Source organism: Kogia breviceps, chromosome X, assembly GCF_026419965.1.
Source record: "Kogia breviceps isolate mKogBre1 chromosome X, mKogBre1 haplotype 1, whole genome shotgun sequence".
Classification (NCBI taxonomy): Eukaryota; Metazoa; Chordata; class Mammalia; order Artiodactyla; family Physeteridae; genus Kogia; species Kogia breviceps.
In genome coordinates, this window is record NC_081330.1 from 88361526 (window position 1) to 88377051 (window position 15526).

Genomic DNA, 15526 nt, shown 5'->3' on the forward strand with positions numbered 1-15526 from the left:
TCCTTGTAACGAGAACTTTACCCTCTTAACAACTTTCATGGGGATTTCCCTGGCAGTCCAGTGGTTAAGACTCTGCGCTCTCAATGCAGGAGGCACGAGTTAGATCCCTGTTCGGGGAACTAAGATCCTGCATGCCACACAATGCGGCCAAAAATCAAAACAGAACAAAAAGTTTCATGTATAACATACAGTTATGTAAGTATTATTGTCATGTTATACATTATATCCCTAGTACTTATTTGTCTTATAACTGGAAATTTGTACCTTTTGACTACCTTCATCTAATTCCCCATCCCCCTCCCCCCACCTCTGGTAGCCACAAATTTGATCTCTTTTTCTATGTTTGTTTGTTTTTGAAGTATAATTGACCTACAGCACTATGTTAATTCCTGGTTCATAACATAGTGATTCAATATTTCTGTACATTTCAAAGTGATCACCATGATAAGTCTAGTTATCATCTGTCACTATACAAAGATATTACATAATTATTGACTATATTCCCCACACTGTATATTTCATACCTGTGACTCATTTACTTTGCAACTGGGAGTTTATACCTCTTAATCTTTCTCACTTATTTCTCTCCTCCCCACAACCTCCTCCCCTCTGGCAACCACCTCGTTGTTTTCTGTATCTGTGGCTCTGTTTCTGTTTACTTGTGTTTGTTCATTTGTTTTGCTTTTTAGATTCCAAATATAAGTGAAATCACACAGTATTTGTCCTTTTGTGTCTGACTTATTTCACTTATTATAATACCCTCTGGGTCCATCCATGTTGTTGAAATGGCAAGATTTCAGTATTTTTATGGCTGAGTAATATTCTGTTGTGTATATATATACCACATCTTCTTTACCCATTCATCTGTTGATGGGCACTTAGGTTGCTTCCATATCTTGGCTATTGTATATAATGCTGCCATGAATATAGTCATGCACATATCTTTGAGAATTAATGTTTTTGTTTTTTTCAGATAAATACCCAGAAGTGGAATTGCTGGATCATATGGTAGTTCTATTTTTAATTTTATGAGGAATCTCCATACTGTTTTCCATAGAGGCTATACCAGTTTACATTTTTGTGCATGAGGGTTCCCTTTTCTCCACATCCTCACCAACACTTGTTATCTTTTTGATAATAGCCATTCTGACAGGTGTGAGGTGATATCTCATGGTTTTAATTTGTATTTGCCTGATGATTAGTGATGTTGAGCATATTTTTGTGTGCCTGTTGGCCATCTGTATGTCTCTTTTTACTTTCTTGATAGTGTTTCTTGGTGCACAAAAGTTTTAAAATTTGATGAAGTCCAATTTATCTTTTTCTTTTGTTGCTTGTGTTTTTGGTGTTATATTTAAGAAACCACTGCCAAATCCAAGATCATGAAGATTTATATTTTCTTTGAAGAATTTTATAGTTTTGGCTTTAATATTTAGGTCTTTGATCCATTTTGAGTTAATTTTTGTATCTGGAACAAGGTAACGGTGCAGCTTCATTCTTTTGCATGTAGACTAACTTGAAGATTTTTAAACTATAAAATAGATAATAAATAATACTATACATGTATGTTAGTTAAGTAAAGCTATTTGTGGCGATATCTAATCACTCTTTGGGTAGTTGTGGGGAAGAAATGTTTCTAAATGCATTTTTGAAAGCCTTATATTTGAAGTGTGGGGATTCTAAAGCTCTTTATGAGTCAATGAGACTTTTATGATCAGGAAACTTCAATATGGCAAGCTAGATGATCCTTATGCTAAAGTTACATAAGTGATTTTTTTTTGGCTGTCCCTCACGGCTTGTGGGATCTTAGTTCCCTGACCAGGGATTGAACCTGCCCACTCGCCAGTGAAAGCACAGTGTCCTAACCACTGGACTGCCCCATAAGTGATTTTTTGGTAAAGTGATCTTTACTTTTTTGTAAAGTGATTTTTTTGTAAAGAATATTAGTGTTCCTTATGAGAAGAGACAGTGTTCCCAAGTGGAAATGTCCCTGGAGTAGGAGTCAGCCTGGGTTCTGGTCTTGCCTTAGTATAATCTTATGCAAGTCTATATATATTTTTGGCGTCAACATTTCTCAATTGAGACATGTTTTCCCACCAATGTAAAGCATTTATGTCTCTCCCCATCTGGTAATTTTTAGCACCAAACGTCTAAACTCATTGGTTAGTCAGAAGGGGTTGGGTTCTTAGAAAGTGGTAGTGTGGTAGAAAGTATGTTGGATTCGGAGCTGGAAAACTGGGCTTCCAGAATTCTCCCTTTTACTTACTAGCTCTGTGATGGGCAAGACACTAAACTTCTCTGAGCCTTCTTAATTTTCAGAATTCAGGCAAATACCAAGTAGCTCTCAGGGTTGTTGTTAGGAGTAATTGAGCTAAATAGATGAAGTTCTTTTGAAAACTATAAAGCAAGGTTTGATAAGCTTTCTCCGTAAAGGACCAGATAGTAAATACAGTGCTTTAGGCTTTGTGGACCATGGAGTCTCTGTTGCCACAACTCAGCTCTGCTGTGTAGCAGTCATAGACAATATGTAAATGAATGAGCATGGCTGTGTCCCAATAACACTTATGTATGAACACTGAAATAATGAATTTTGAGTAATTTCATGTGTCATGAATACTATTCTTCTTTTGATTTTTTTCAACCATTTAAAAATGTAAAATTCTTTCTCAGCTCACCTGCTGCACAAAAACAGGCTGGGAGGTAAGGTAGGTTTGGCCTGAGGGCTGTATGTAGTTTGGCTACCACTGTTATAAAGGGTTAGGCAGAGTAAAGTGTTAATTAGGGATTCCAGGATAGGTGATTGGTAGATAGAAATTGTTTAATTTTGATGATGAAAGAAGATGGAGATGATTTCAGTTCTTTTCCTAATATGGATTCAGAAATTTTTTCACATAAAATGGGCATCTTTAATGTGATGTGGTTGTGCAGTGTATGTAGCTATGCAATTCAGGATTGTGTATAGTGTGTGCATGTGGCTCCAAGTCATATGTGACCCTGTATTATGAGTAGTTAAGAGTGGACTTGGGAGTCAGTTGCCTGGGTTGAATTTTGTCCCTGGATTTTACTAGCTGTGTAATCTTAGGGAAGTTTAACTTAATTTTTTGAGCCTAGTTTCTTCATTTGTAAAATGGGAATAATTTTACCTCAAGATTCTTATGATTACATGAGAAAATGCATGGAAGGGCTTAGAGTGCTTAGCACAAAGCACTCAATAAGTGTTAAGTGATAATATTCATTTGGATATAAGTTGTACATACCTTATTTGTTTTATCCTTCCTTCAGTTATTTTAAGAAATTATAATATCTTTAACTGGTTCTTGGTACAGGTTATTGATGGACAATTCTTCTTTAACGAATTAAAATAATATAGAGGTAGATTAAAACCAAGTCCCCCTTTACCCAATTTCCTGCCCTCCCAGTGGTAATCATTGTTAAGAGTTGACTGTGAACTTGTACAGTCCTTTTTCTCTGTATTTACATGCATATGTATGTGCCTATACAAATAAAAATATGTATTTTATTTATTTATTTATTTTCCTGGACAATGATGATTCCCTTTATTTTTTTAACATCTTTATTGGAGTATAATTGCTTTACAATGGTGTGTTAGTTTCTGCTTTACAACAAAATGAATCAGTTATACATATACATATGTTCCCATATCTCTTCCCTCTTGCGTCTCTCTCCCTCCCACCCTCCCTATCCCACCCCTCTAGGTGGTCACAGAGCACCCAGCTGATCTCCCTGTGCTATGCGGCTGCTTCTCACTAGCTATCCACCCTACGTTTGGCAGTGTATATATGTCCATGCCACTCTCTCACTTCGTCACAGCTTACCCTTCCCCCTCCCCATATCCTCAAGTCCATGCTCTAGTAGGTCTGTGTTTTATTCCCATCCTACCACTAATCTCTTCATGACATTTCTTTTCTTAGATTCCATATATATGTGTTAGCATATGGTATTTGTTTTTCTCCTTCTGACTTACTTCACTCTGTATGACAGACTCCAGGTCTATACACCTCACTACAAATAATTCAGTTTCATTTCTTTTTATGGCTGAGTAATATTCCATTGTATATCTGTGACACATCTTCTTTATCCTAAAAATATGTATTTTATGACTTACTTTTTTCCCAAATAATATGTCTTAAGGCTCTCTCTTTTTTTAAAAAAGAAATTGCTTCAAAATATTTTTAAAAATTAATTTATTTGATTTATTTATTTTTGGCTGTGTTGGGTCTTCGTTGCTGCATGTGGGCTTTCTCTAGATGCGATGAGCAGGGGCTACTTTTCGTTGTGGTGCGCAGGCTTCACTTTTTGCAGAGCATGGGCTATAGGGCACAGGCTTCAGTAGTTGTGGCTCGCGGGCTCTAGAGCACAGGCTCAGTAGTTGTGGCACACAGGCTTAGTTGCTCTGCGGCATGTGGGATCTTCACGGACCAGGGCTCAAACCCGTGTCCCCTGCATTCAGGCGGATTCTTAACCATTGTGCCACCAGGGAAGCCCTTAAGGCTCTTTTAGTGTCAGTATGTATATGTTCACTTTATCCTTTTTAATGGATACATAGTATTTCATACTACATGCTTCTTTAACCACTGGGATCAGTTTAGAGCATATCCTTCCAGTCTTTTTTATATGCATTTACACATATATGAGTACATTTAGAAACATAAAGTTTTGTCTTTTATATATGTATTTATATATAATATTTAATTATATAAATGACATATAGGTATGATGTACGTTTTGTACTACAACTCACTTTTCTCAATAGTATATATGTGTGGGAGATTTTTTTTTTTTTTTTTTTTTTTTTTTTTTTTTTGCGGTATGTGGGCCTCTCACTGTGTGGCCTCTCCCGTTGCGGAGCACAGGCCAGGCTCCAGATGCACAGGCTCAGCGGCCATGGCTCACGGGCCCAGCTCTTCCACAGCATGTGGGATCCTCCCGGACTGGGGCACGAACCCCTGTCCCCCGCATTGGCAGGCGGACTCCCAACCACTGCGCCACCAGGGAAGCCCCCTATGTGTGGGAGGTTTTTATACATCAGTGTATAACCATCTCTCAGTTTTTAAACAGATGCATATTATTACACAGTACAGATGCACCACTTTTTATTTCACCATTCTCTTATAGATGAATATGTAAGTTCTTTTCAGTTTTTTTGCTGTTGCAAACAATAAAAAATCCTTCAGTAAAAAATCCTTGTACATACGTATTTGTACACATACAGGAATATTTCTCAGGTAGATACTAAGAAGTGGAATTGCTGGGTGACAGGTATGCACTAGATATTTGGAATTTGCCATATGAAGAGGCTATTCCAGTTTATCTGCCAACAGTGCATGGAGTGCTGAATTTCTCACACTCAAAATGTGATATTAACAGATATATAATTTCGCTCATCTGATAGACAAAAAATGATATTGAATTATTTGAATTTGCATCTCCTTGCTTACTAAGGAGTTTGAGCCATCCCCCTACCATGCATGTATTGTCCATTTGTGTTTCTTCTTACTGATTTTTTTTTACCTCTTTATATATTCTGGATATTAATGCTTTGCTATACAAGTTACAGATGTTTGCTCCCAGTCTGTTGCCTATCTTTTCACCTTGTTCATGGTCAAATGGCCAAATGTATTTTGTTGTTGTTGTTGTTGTTATTAATGGTCTTTGTATTTTATCTTTTTAAGGGAGCCTTTCTTCAGGTTAGAAATATATTCTGCCACATTTTCTTTTCATAGTTATATAGTTTTGTTTTTTATGTTTAGCCCTTTTATCTACCTGGAATTTATTTTTGTGACTAGTTTTAAGTAGGGCTTTAACTTTTTTCCCCAAAAATGGATAGCCAGTTATTCTGACACCATTTATTATGCTATCTGTTCCTCATAAATTTGAAATGCCATCTTTACCATGGACTGCATTGCCATACATACATGTGTCTCTTTCTCTACTGATTGTTCTCCATTAGTCCAGTTGTATATTTCTCTGATGAAACCACATTGTTTAACTTACTATAGCTATAAGTAATATTTGTTAAAGCAAACTCTCATTGTTCTTTTTCAAGATTTTCTTGGCTTTCCTTGTACTCTTTTCAAATCAGTTAGTCAGTTTGGGACAAAAACATCTCTTTGGGATTTTTATTGAACTTGCATTGACTTTGGAATAATCTCAGAGGGGGGTTTGTGAAGATCCTAATATTTGGTCTTTCTACCAAAGAAAGGTGTATTTTATGTACTTCAGTAAAATTTTAGTCTTCTTTATATAGGTGTTGCATACTTCTTCTTGAGTTTATTCCTAGATGATTATTTTATAGCTCTGTTGCTCTTATGAGCAGGATAGTATCTATATCTATAGATATATATCTATATCTATATAGTAATTGCAGTGACCTGCCCTCCTTGCAGAGCACCCAGCCCTTCCTGCCCCCTCCTGGTGCCACCTGACTCTGGAACCCTCACCTTAGGATAGGTTTTTTAAAAAAATTCATTCATTTATTTATTTAGGCTGCACCGGGTCTTAGTTGCGGCATATGGGATTTTCATTGTGGTGTGTGGGATAGTTTTTTTTTTTTTTTTTTTTTTTGTGGTATGTGGGCCTCTCACCACTGTGGCCTCTCCCGTTGCGGCGCACAGGCTCCAGATGCACAGACTCAGTGGCCATGGCTCACAGGCCCAGCCGCTCCGCAGCATGTGGGACCCTCCCGGACCAGGGCATGAACCCGTGTCCTCTGCATCGGCAGGCGGACTCTTAACCACTGCGCCACCAGGGAAACTCTATGTGGGATCTTTTAGTTGCAGCATGTGGACTTCTTAGTTGTGGCATGCATGTGGGATCTAGTTCCCTGACCAGGGATCGAACCCAGGTCCCCTGCATTGGGAGTGTGGAGTCTTACCCACTGGACCATCAGGGAAGTCCCTGATAGTTGCTTTTTTAAATTACATTTTCTAATTGATTATTGCTGATGATTTGATTATTGCAAAGCTTTTGATTTGTTTGTTGATTTTGCATTTAGCCTTTCTGCTGAGCTCTCTCGTTACTTTCTATCGTAGTTTTTTTAGTTGAATTTGCTTGGATTTTCTAGATAAGTAATCATATAATCTGCAAGTTTTGAGTTCTGTCTTCTACTTTCCAATATTCTTAGATCTTATTTTATTTCCGTAAGTGGTAGCAATGATAATAGCAATTCTTGGCTTATTCCTGACTTTAATTATTGTTTATGTGAAAGATGCTTAATCTCACTCATGAGATAATTGCTAATTGAAACCACACTGTGATTCCTTTTTTAAACCTATCAGAGTGTTAAAAATAAAAATGTTTGATAACACCTTTTTTTGTTGTCAAGGCTGTGGGGTAAAAGACACCTTGCACATTGCAGGTGGGAGTTTAAATTGGTACAATGCCTGTGGATGGCAGTTTGGCAGCATTATATAAAGGTACACATGAATTATGTGTACTCTTATGGGTATATTAGTATACTTCATTAAAAGTTAAATATGCAAATTTCCTTTGATCCAGCAATCCCACTTCAGGGAATTTACATATATATATATATATATATATATATATATATACACGTATATACACACAGACATACATATATGCAAAATGAAATATGCAGTTTTATCTGTCATAAGGAAATAAATACTATTACTATATAGGTATTAAAAAATAAGAATGAGGGAATCTCATGTACTGACAGGGAAAACAGTATCTTAAATTATTGTGACTATAAAAAAAAGCTTGGTATATACTATGCTACTTTTCGTGTAGAAAGGGAGAGAAAGAACATATATTTATATTTGCTTATTTGCTGTAAGAAACTCTGGAGGGCTACACAGAATCTAATGAGTGGTTACTTGTGGGCGAGTGGGGGGGAACTGAATGGATAGGAAACAGATTTGGGAGTGAACCTGTCCATTATATACCTCTTTCTTTGATTTTTGAATCTTATGATTATATTTTAAAAATTAAATTAAAAATGGTTTCTTGAATTATTTCAGCTCTTCCAAGGACATTTTTTTCTTGTTCTTTTTCTTTCTGTGTTACATGTTTTCTTCAAAATGGCTGTCTCCTGGTTCTGTTCGTATTAAAGAATGACCTAGTAGAAGGGCTGACTGGGAGTTCTGTGTACCTAGGCAGATTGTCAACTGGTTTTGGGGGGAGTGGGTGGGCAGCTGGCTTTTACATTTGGAGGGCCCAAATGCCAGAGCGCAGAGGGCTTTGTACTGGGGTGCTCTTATTCTTCCTAGTTTGTTGAATTTGGTATTCTATCTGCAGGAATTTCTTTATTTTGAGGGGAGAGTTCATCAACTGTGTCATAATTCAGACCTTCAGTTAACTCCTGGTTTTAGCCCTTTTCTCACTCTGGCTCTCTTTAGGATCAGTCTTCTTTGAATGTGGAACCCCTCTGGGGTTTTGCCCTGTAAATCAGCTCCCTCCCGGGTTGGAACCCTTTCTATTACATATTTCAGGTTGTAGCATTCCTTTGATTTGTGTTATCAGCTAGTTCTTTCCTGTTTGCTCTCTGTCAGAAATTGTTGAAATCTTGTATTTGCTGTGCCATTTTCCATTCCTGTCTTTGACTTGTGATTTATACTTCTGTACTATTTTACCATCACTTTTTCAGGGTCTTGGAAAGTACAGGAGATATAGGTGTTCAGTTCACCTTCTTGAACTAGAAGGCAGCAGTAGTATATCTTAAGCTTGGATAAACTGTAGGGTCCTTGAGGACAAAGACTGACTTTTGTTCTTTTATCCCCAGACCCTGACACAGTGCTTGGCACTTGGTAAATGTTTATTGGTATGAACACACATGTATGAGGGAGAGAGAGGATTGTCAGTGGAAAATTTACTGTGTAATTCTGACTATTTAGATACGCATTCTTTCAATTGCTGGTTCCAAAAGTTGAAGAAATTATTGAGTCATTGACAAAGTACTGATTGTATGCTGGATTTCCCATGGATAGAACCATGATAAGCTACAGGGGTAAATTTATCTTGAGCTTTTAACTCAAATGCTCCAAGATTATATATCAAGTATATTGAAGGAGTACATATGGGACACAGATTTGTGAGATTTTCCCTATAATTTCAATCTCTATAGAAGTGCTTTTGCAATTGTCTTTATACGTATTCCTAAGGCTTAAATCAATGTGTTATCATTTTATGAAGGAAATAATGGTCACACATGGGTTATGATACATAGCCGTTGAACTCAGTAAGAGACTTCAGGTTTGAGGCCTGATTTTTGTGGGCTATTTTACTGAGCTATGTTTCTGCACTGCTGAGTATAGAAGAGATACCCTGGTCACTGAAGCATACCCCTTTAGCAATGCCACCATGGTTTCTTACTGGAAAACTTTAAAATGATGTATTATATACTTTTCAGCTTTACTAAATAGCCTCCTGAAAAATCATTTAATGTTTTCTTGAGTATTGTTGTATAGCGCTTTAGTATAGTGCTGCCCTTAGGGGTTATTAAGAGGTAGGAAATAAAAGCTTCCATTTATTGATTATTATATTGTTCCAGGCACTGTGCTAAGTACTTTACATGTATATTACCATTTTATTTTCATATTATTCCTGTGAGATTTCACAAATGAAATAAAAAATGAATGAGGTTAAGTAATTTGCCCCAAATCTCTGAGGAGTGAGAAGCAGAACCATGATTGATTCCAGGTTTCTCCCACTCCAAAGCCTGAGTTTTGTGAAACTCTGTTTTATGGTCAAGAAGCTATTGGATCCATGATGAAAAGGCCACAGATATACTATGCTTAGTGAAGTTCTTTGCCTGTTTTGTTAAAATTTGTTTTTCTTATTCATTGTTTACCCTTAGGCCACCAGCTATTGCATTTTATTGATGTCAGGTCTTTTCTCTTCATACCAATGATTCTCAACCCAGGAATCCAGGCAGAAGATAAGGAGAGTGGACAGAATGGGGTGGTGGTGGTGGTGAGGGAGGTAGAGAGTATAGTTTTAAAAAGGCATATTTGATATTATGATGGCTTTGATTTTATTCACAATATTTTAAGATTCTTAAAGATCATATTTTATTGAGATATAATTTATATATCATAAAATTCACTAATATAAATGTCAGTGATTTTTAGCAAATTTATAGAGTTGTATAACCTTGATAAAAATCTAATTTTAGAACATTTCATCACCCCCAAAATATTTCTTGTGCCAGTTTGCAGTCAGTCCTATTCCTATACCCCAGCCCAAGGCAATAAATAATCTATTTTCTGTCTCTATAGATTTGCATATTCTAGACATTTCATATAAATGTAACCATACAGTACGTGGTCTTTCCTTTGGCTTCTTTCACGTAGCATAATGTTATCAAGGTTCAGCCTTATTGTAGCATGTATCAATACCTCATTTCTTTTTATTGCTGAATAATATTGTATTGCATGGATATAACACATTTTGTTTATCCAGCTGTTGTTAGACATTTGGATTGTTTCCACCTTTTGGCTATTGTGACTAGTGCTTCTATGAACACTTGTGTATAAGTTTTTGTGTGGACATAAGTTTTCATTTCTCCTGGGTAGATGGTATTCATATGGTAACTCTATGTTTAACTTGTTGAGGAACTGCCAGACTGTGTTCTATTGTACATTCCCACCAGCAATGTATTAGGGGTCTATTTTCTTCATATTCTCACCATCACTTGTTACTGTCTTATCTTTTTTATTGTAACCATCCTCATTGGTATGGAGTAGTATTTGTGATTATGATTTGTATTTCTCTAATGAGTAACGATGTGGAACATCTTTTCATGTGTTTATTGGCCACTTATATATGTTCTTTAGAGAAATGCCTATTCAGATCTTTAGCCCATTGGATTATTTATCTTTTCATTATTGAATTGTTGGAATTCTTTATATATTCTGAATACCAGTCCCTTATTAGGTATATGATTTGCACATATTTTCTCCCAGCCTTTTCACTTTTCACTTCCTTGATGGCATCCTTTGAAGCACAAAAGTTTTAAATTTTGTTGAGGTCCAGCTTCTCAATTTTCTATCACTTGTACTTTTGCTATTGTACTTAGGAAACCGTTGTATAACCGAGAGGCACTATAATTCACTTTAATGTTTTCTTCCAAGAGTTTTATAGTTTTAGTCCATGTTCCACTTTGAGTTCCATTTCTTGTATGGTGTGAGGTAGGAGTCCAACTTCATTCTTTTGTATGTGGATATCCAGTTGTCCCAGTACCTTTTGTTGAAAGACTGTTCTTTTCCCATTGAATTGTCTTGGCCTCTCTGTTGAAAATCAGTTGACCATAAATGTTAAGGTTTACATCTAGACTCTCAATTCTATTTCATTGATCTATATACCCTTACCTTATTCTGTTCATTTCTAATTTAATTTTTTTTGTGGTAGGAGAGCATACTTTGATTTCAATCCTTTTAAATTTATTGAGATTTATTTTATTGCATAGTACATGATCTATTCTTGAGACTTTTCCACATGTGCTTGAAAAGACTGTATATTTTGTTCTTGCTGGGTGGAGTGTTCTATAGATGGCATTTAGGTCAAGTTGATTGATAGTGTTGGTCAAGTTTTCCAGATTCTTGCTCGTTTTCTGTCTCATTTTTCTCCCCATTATTGAGAATGGGGTATTAACATCTTCTGCTGTTATTACTGAATTGTTTATTTCTCTCTTCAGTTTTGTCAGTTTTTATTTAATGTATTTGGGGCTCTGTTGTTAGATGTGTATATGTTTATAATTATTATAGTGTCCTGGTGAATTAATCTCTCCATGCTTATAAAATGTCCTTCTTTGTCTCTAGTAATATTTTTTGTCTTAGGGTTGGTTTTTATTTTTTTATTATTTATTTATTTATTGCGGTACATGGGCCTCTCACTGTTGTGGCCTCTCCCGTTGCGGAGCACAGGCTCCGGACATGCATGCTCAGCGACCATGGCTCATGGGCCCAGCCACTCTGCGGCACGTGGGATCTTCCCGGACCGGGGCACGAACCCGTGTCCCCTGCATCGGCAGGCGGACTCCCAACCACTGTGCCACCAGGGAAGCCCAGGGTTGGTTTTTAAAAGACTGAAGGAACACTCATTTCCCCATTTCTCTACTTTGCTGCTTCTTATTCTATAGTTTGGGAAACCAGGTAACCAGACATTATTAAAATTATTATACCAAAGCAACACTACTTTACCCTCTATTTTTATATTAGGATTCTGAGTAAGATTTCATTTTTTAAAAGAGGTTCTGCATTTTAAAAATTTGGGGCTTCCCTGGTGGCACAGTGGTTGAGAGTCCGCCTGGCGATGCAGGGGATACAGGTTCGTGTCCCGGCCTGGGAGGATCCCACATGCCGTGGAGCGGCTGGGCCCGTGAGCCATGGCTGATGAGCCTGTGCGTCCGGAGTCTGTGCTCTGCAGCGGGAGAGGCCACAGCAGTGAGAGGCCCGCGTATCGGAAAAAAAATTTTTGAAGGCTTTTTCCTACTTAAATTCTCTGATTTTTACCTATTTTTGTCTGCTTAGCAATCCTTTTGTCTTACTTATGGATCTTTGCTTTTGAGGTTTCTGGATAAGTTACCTTTAGTTAAGTGAATAGAATTACTCTTTTTTTGAATAGAGTTATTCTTACTTAAAAATGTTCAACCTAAAATGTTGACATTTGGGGATGTGAGTGAAGGGTATACTAAATTCTATGTATATTCTTGCAGGTCTTTTTCCAAGTCCAAAATTATGTCAAAATAAGTTAAAGAAAAAATTCTCTACCTAAGTGAGGCATTGTTAATTACCTTTTCCCACTTGCAGATAATACTAGTCTTATTGACTTTCAATGATTTGGCAGTGTAGAGTACTGATGAAGATATGGAGGAACTGGAATTCTTCTGTACTGCTCCTGGGAATGCAAAATGATACAACCACCTTGAAAAACAGATGGCAGTTTCTTTAAAGGTTAAGCATACATTTTCTGATACAGCCATTCCACTCTTAGGTACTTTCTCAAGATAAATGAGAGTATATGTCCATATAAAGATTTGTACACAGATCTTCATAGCAACCTTATTCATAATAGTCCATAAGTGAAATTCAACCCAAATGTCATCAAGAGGTGAATAAATAAACAAATTATGATATATCCAGATAATGGACTACTTAGAGGAATTACAAAGGGACAGGAGTAAGAGCTCTTGGTGGAGAAGCATATGTTCATTGTCTTGATTTTGGAGATGGTTTCAGAGGTGTACATCTGTGTCAAAATTTATCAAATTGTACATTTTAAACACATGTAATTTACTGTATGACAGTTATACCCGAGAAAGTTGATTAAAATAATTTTAAGCCCCTTGGGGAAAAAATATGATGGATTGATAGAAGGATCTGAGAACTAGATTGCTAACCAACGTTCATGCAATATGAAGACTTATTGAGCTATATGCCAAGTAGTCTGCTAAGCACTGAGGACTACAGTGGTAAACAAGATAAGACACAGTCCCTGGAGTCTGCTGGTTGCTAAGATTGGACAGAAAAAAGAGCAAATTTCTTATTAAGGAAAAAGGGATTAAACAGGTGACTTTTCTCCTTAATGATTTCCTTTGTGGGGTGATTTTAATATATCCTTTTTTCCCCTTCAGGTTGCTATGGAAACATATGACCACATAAAAGGAAGTCTATTCTGATAATTCTGATACCTGAGATGCAAGTGGACTGAAGAGTGGAACAGGAAAAATTTTAGTGCCAACCTTAATTACAATGGATACTGATTCAGGGGAGCCAGCTAGCACAGAAGATTCTGAGAAACCTGATGGAGTTTCATTGGAAAACAGAGTTCGTCAGGTTGACGCAACTTTGACAGTGGAAGCTAGACTAAAGGAGAAAAACAGTACCTTCTGTGCTCCTGGAGAAACTATAGAAAGGAAGAGATTCTTTCGAAAGAGTGTTGAGATGACAGAAGATGACAAAGTTGCTGAATCTTCCTCCAAAGATGAGAGAATAAAGACTGCAACAAATATTCCAAGAGTAGAAAAGCTTCCTACAAATGTGCTAAGAGGCAGACAAGAAGTTAAATATGAGCAATGTTCAAAGGGAATGTCAGAATCCTCAAAAGATTGTTTCAAGGAGAAAAATGAAAAGGAAATGGAAGAAGAAGCAGAAATGAAGGCTGTAGCTACTTCTCCTAGTGGCAGGTTCCTGAAATTTGACATAGAGCTGGGAAGAGGAGCATTTAAAACAGTATATAAAGGACTGGACACTGAAACGTGGGTTGAGGTTGCTTGGTGTGAGCTGCAGGTGCGTATACAATCTTCTTGGTTTTAATAAATTCCAGTTTTAGCTGGCCTGGGCTTCTGAGTGATCCAGTATTAAAATGTATCATGGATTAAAATAAAACGAAGGACTTGTCCCCACATCCCTGAAATTATGCTCCTTTCTTAGATCCTCTTAGGAGCTCATACCAAACTTTTTTTTCCTGTTGTTTTTCCCTCTGCTTTAAAGGGAAAAAGTCTATTCTGCCTTTCTTTGGGGAAATCTCCTAATTCATTACCCTTAGGAAATTCCCCAAACTCTTAATGTCTCATTTTGAAAACTTTTAGTAAGTGTATGCCTTATGAGTTGATTGTTATACTAAATATTTGAGAGTGTGATATGTTAGGGATATATGCAGTATGATATTTCCCATCTCTCTTTATCTTTCAACAAACTTTTGGGGGTTCATGTGTTGTTTTTCAGAACAGGAAATGGTTTTCTTGTTTCTTTGAGGGCTTCTAGTAATATAAACTCCTCTCCATGCCTTTGAGTTTACCTCAGAGAGGATCTCTGGAAGAAATAATCACCAGAACCTACTGAGCTTAGTCAACTGGAATGTTGTTTAGGAAGGAGAAGTGAAAGCATCAGAAGAATAGTTGAATTACCTAGATATTTGTTTCCATAATAAAGGTTTATATGGTACTTGTAATTAATGAAGGACTAAATGGAGACAGAACATCATAGAAAGGGTTATAATAGGAATAGTTTCAGACAGATGTAGGTTAAACATAAGGAAAACCTTTGTGACTTCAGCCAGCTCATGGGAAATGGTCAGTGTTCACAAGAGATGCTTAAAATTAAGATTAAATAAAGCCAATCACTAAGTACAGGTTTTTATTGTTGTTCAAATTCTAGTGGTCTCTGTGTGTGGGTGTGTATGTATGTACCATGATTTCACGCCTTCTGAATTTGCTATAGATTGCCATTTAGATAGGTTGAAATTTAGTCTTGGTCCCTCTATTTCTAGGAAGCCTTTTGTTTCAAAACTTTACTCTGTTTTTTTTCTTTTTTTTTTTTTTTAAAAAAAACTTTACTCTCCTTTTGTTTCAAAACACTGTCAGTGTTTGCTTTGTATGCAGATTCAGGAGACTATTGTCAGAGACTGAGATTCTGTAGGTCTGGGGTGGGATGCAAGACTGCAATTTTAACAAGTTTTCAAAGTGCTTTGAGTGCAGGAAGTCCCTTGACGACTCTTTGGAATGCAAGTTACCTAGCAGTCAAGCCATTCTAGTAGTTCTTGAAAG

At 36.8% G+C, this 15526-nt stretch overlaps 1 protein-coding gene across 4 annotated transcripts in view; it reads left to right on the top strand.

Moving 5' to 3' along the window:
- Window positions 1–15526, top strand: part of WNK3 (WNK lysine deficient protein kinase 3) — a 186198-nt gene that overhangs the window by 5229 nt on the left and 165443 nt on the right. For all 4 annotated transcript variants that reach the window (XM_067023028.1, XM_067023027.1, XM_059049735.2 and 1 more), the window contains exon 2: window positions 13613–14267. In XM_067023028.1, the coding sequence (XP_066879129.1) occupies window positions 13731–14267 (537 nt within the window). In that variant the 5' untranslated portion in view covers window positions 13613–13730. The remainder of the gene's footprint in view (window positions 1–13612; window positions 14268–15526) is intronic.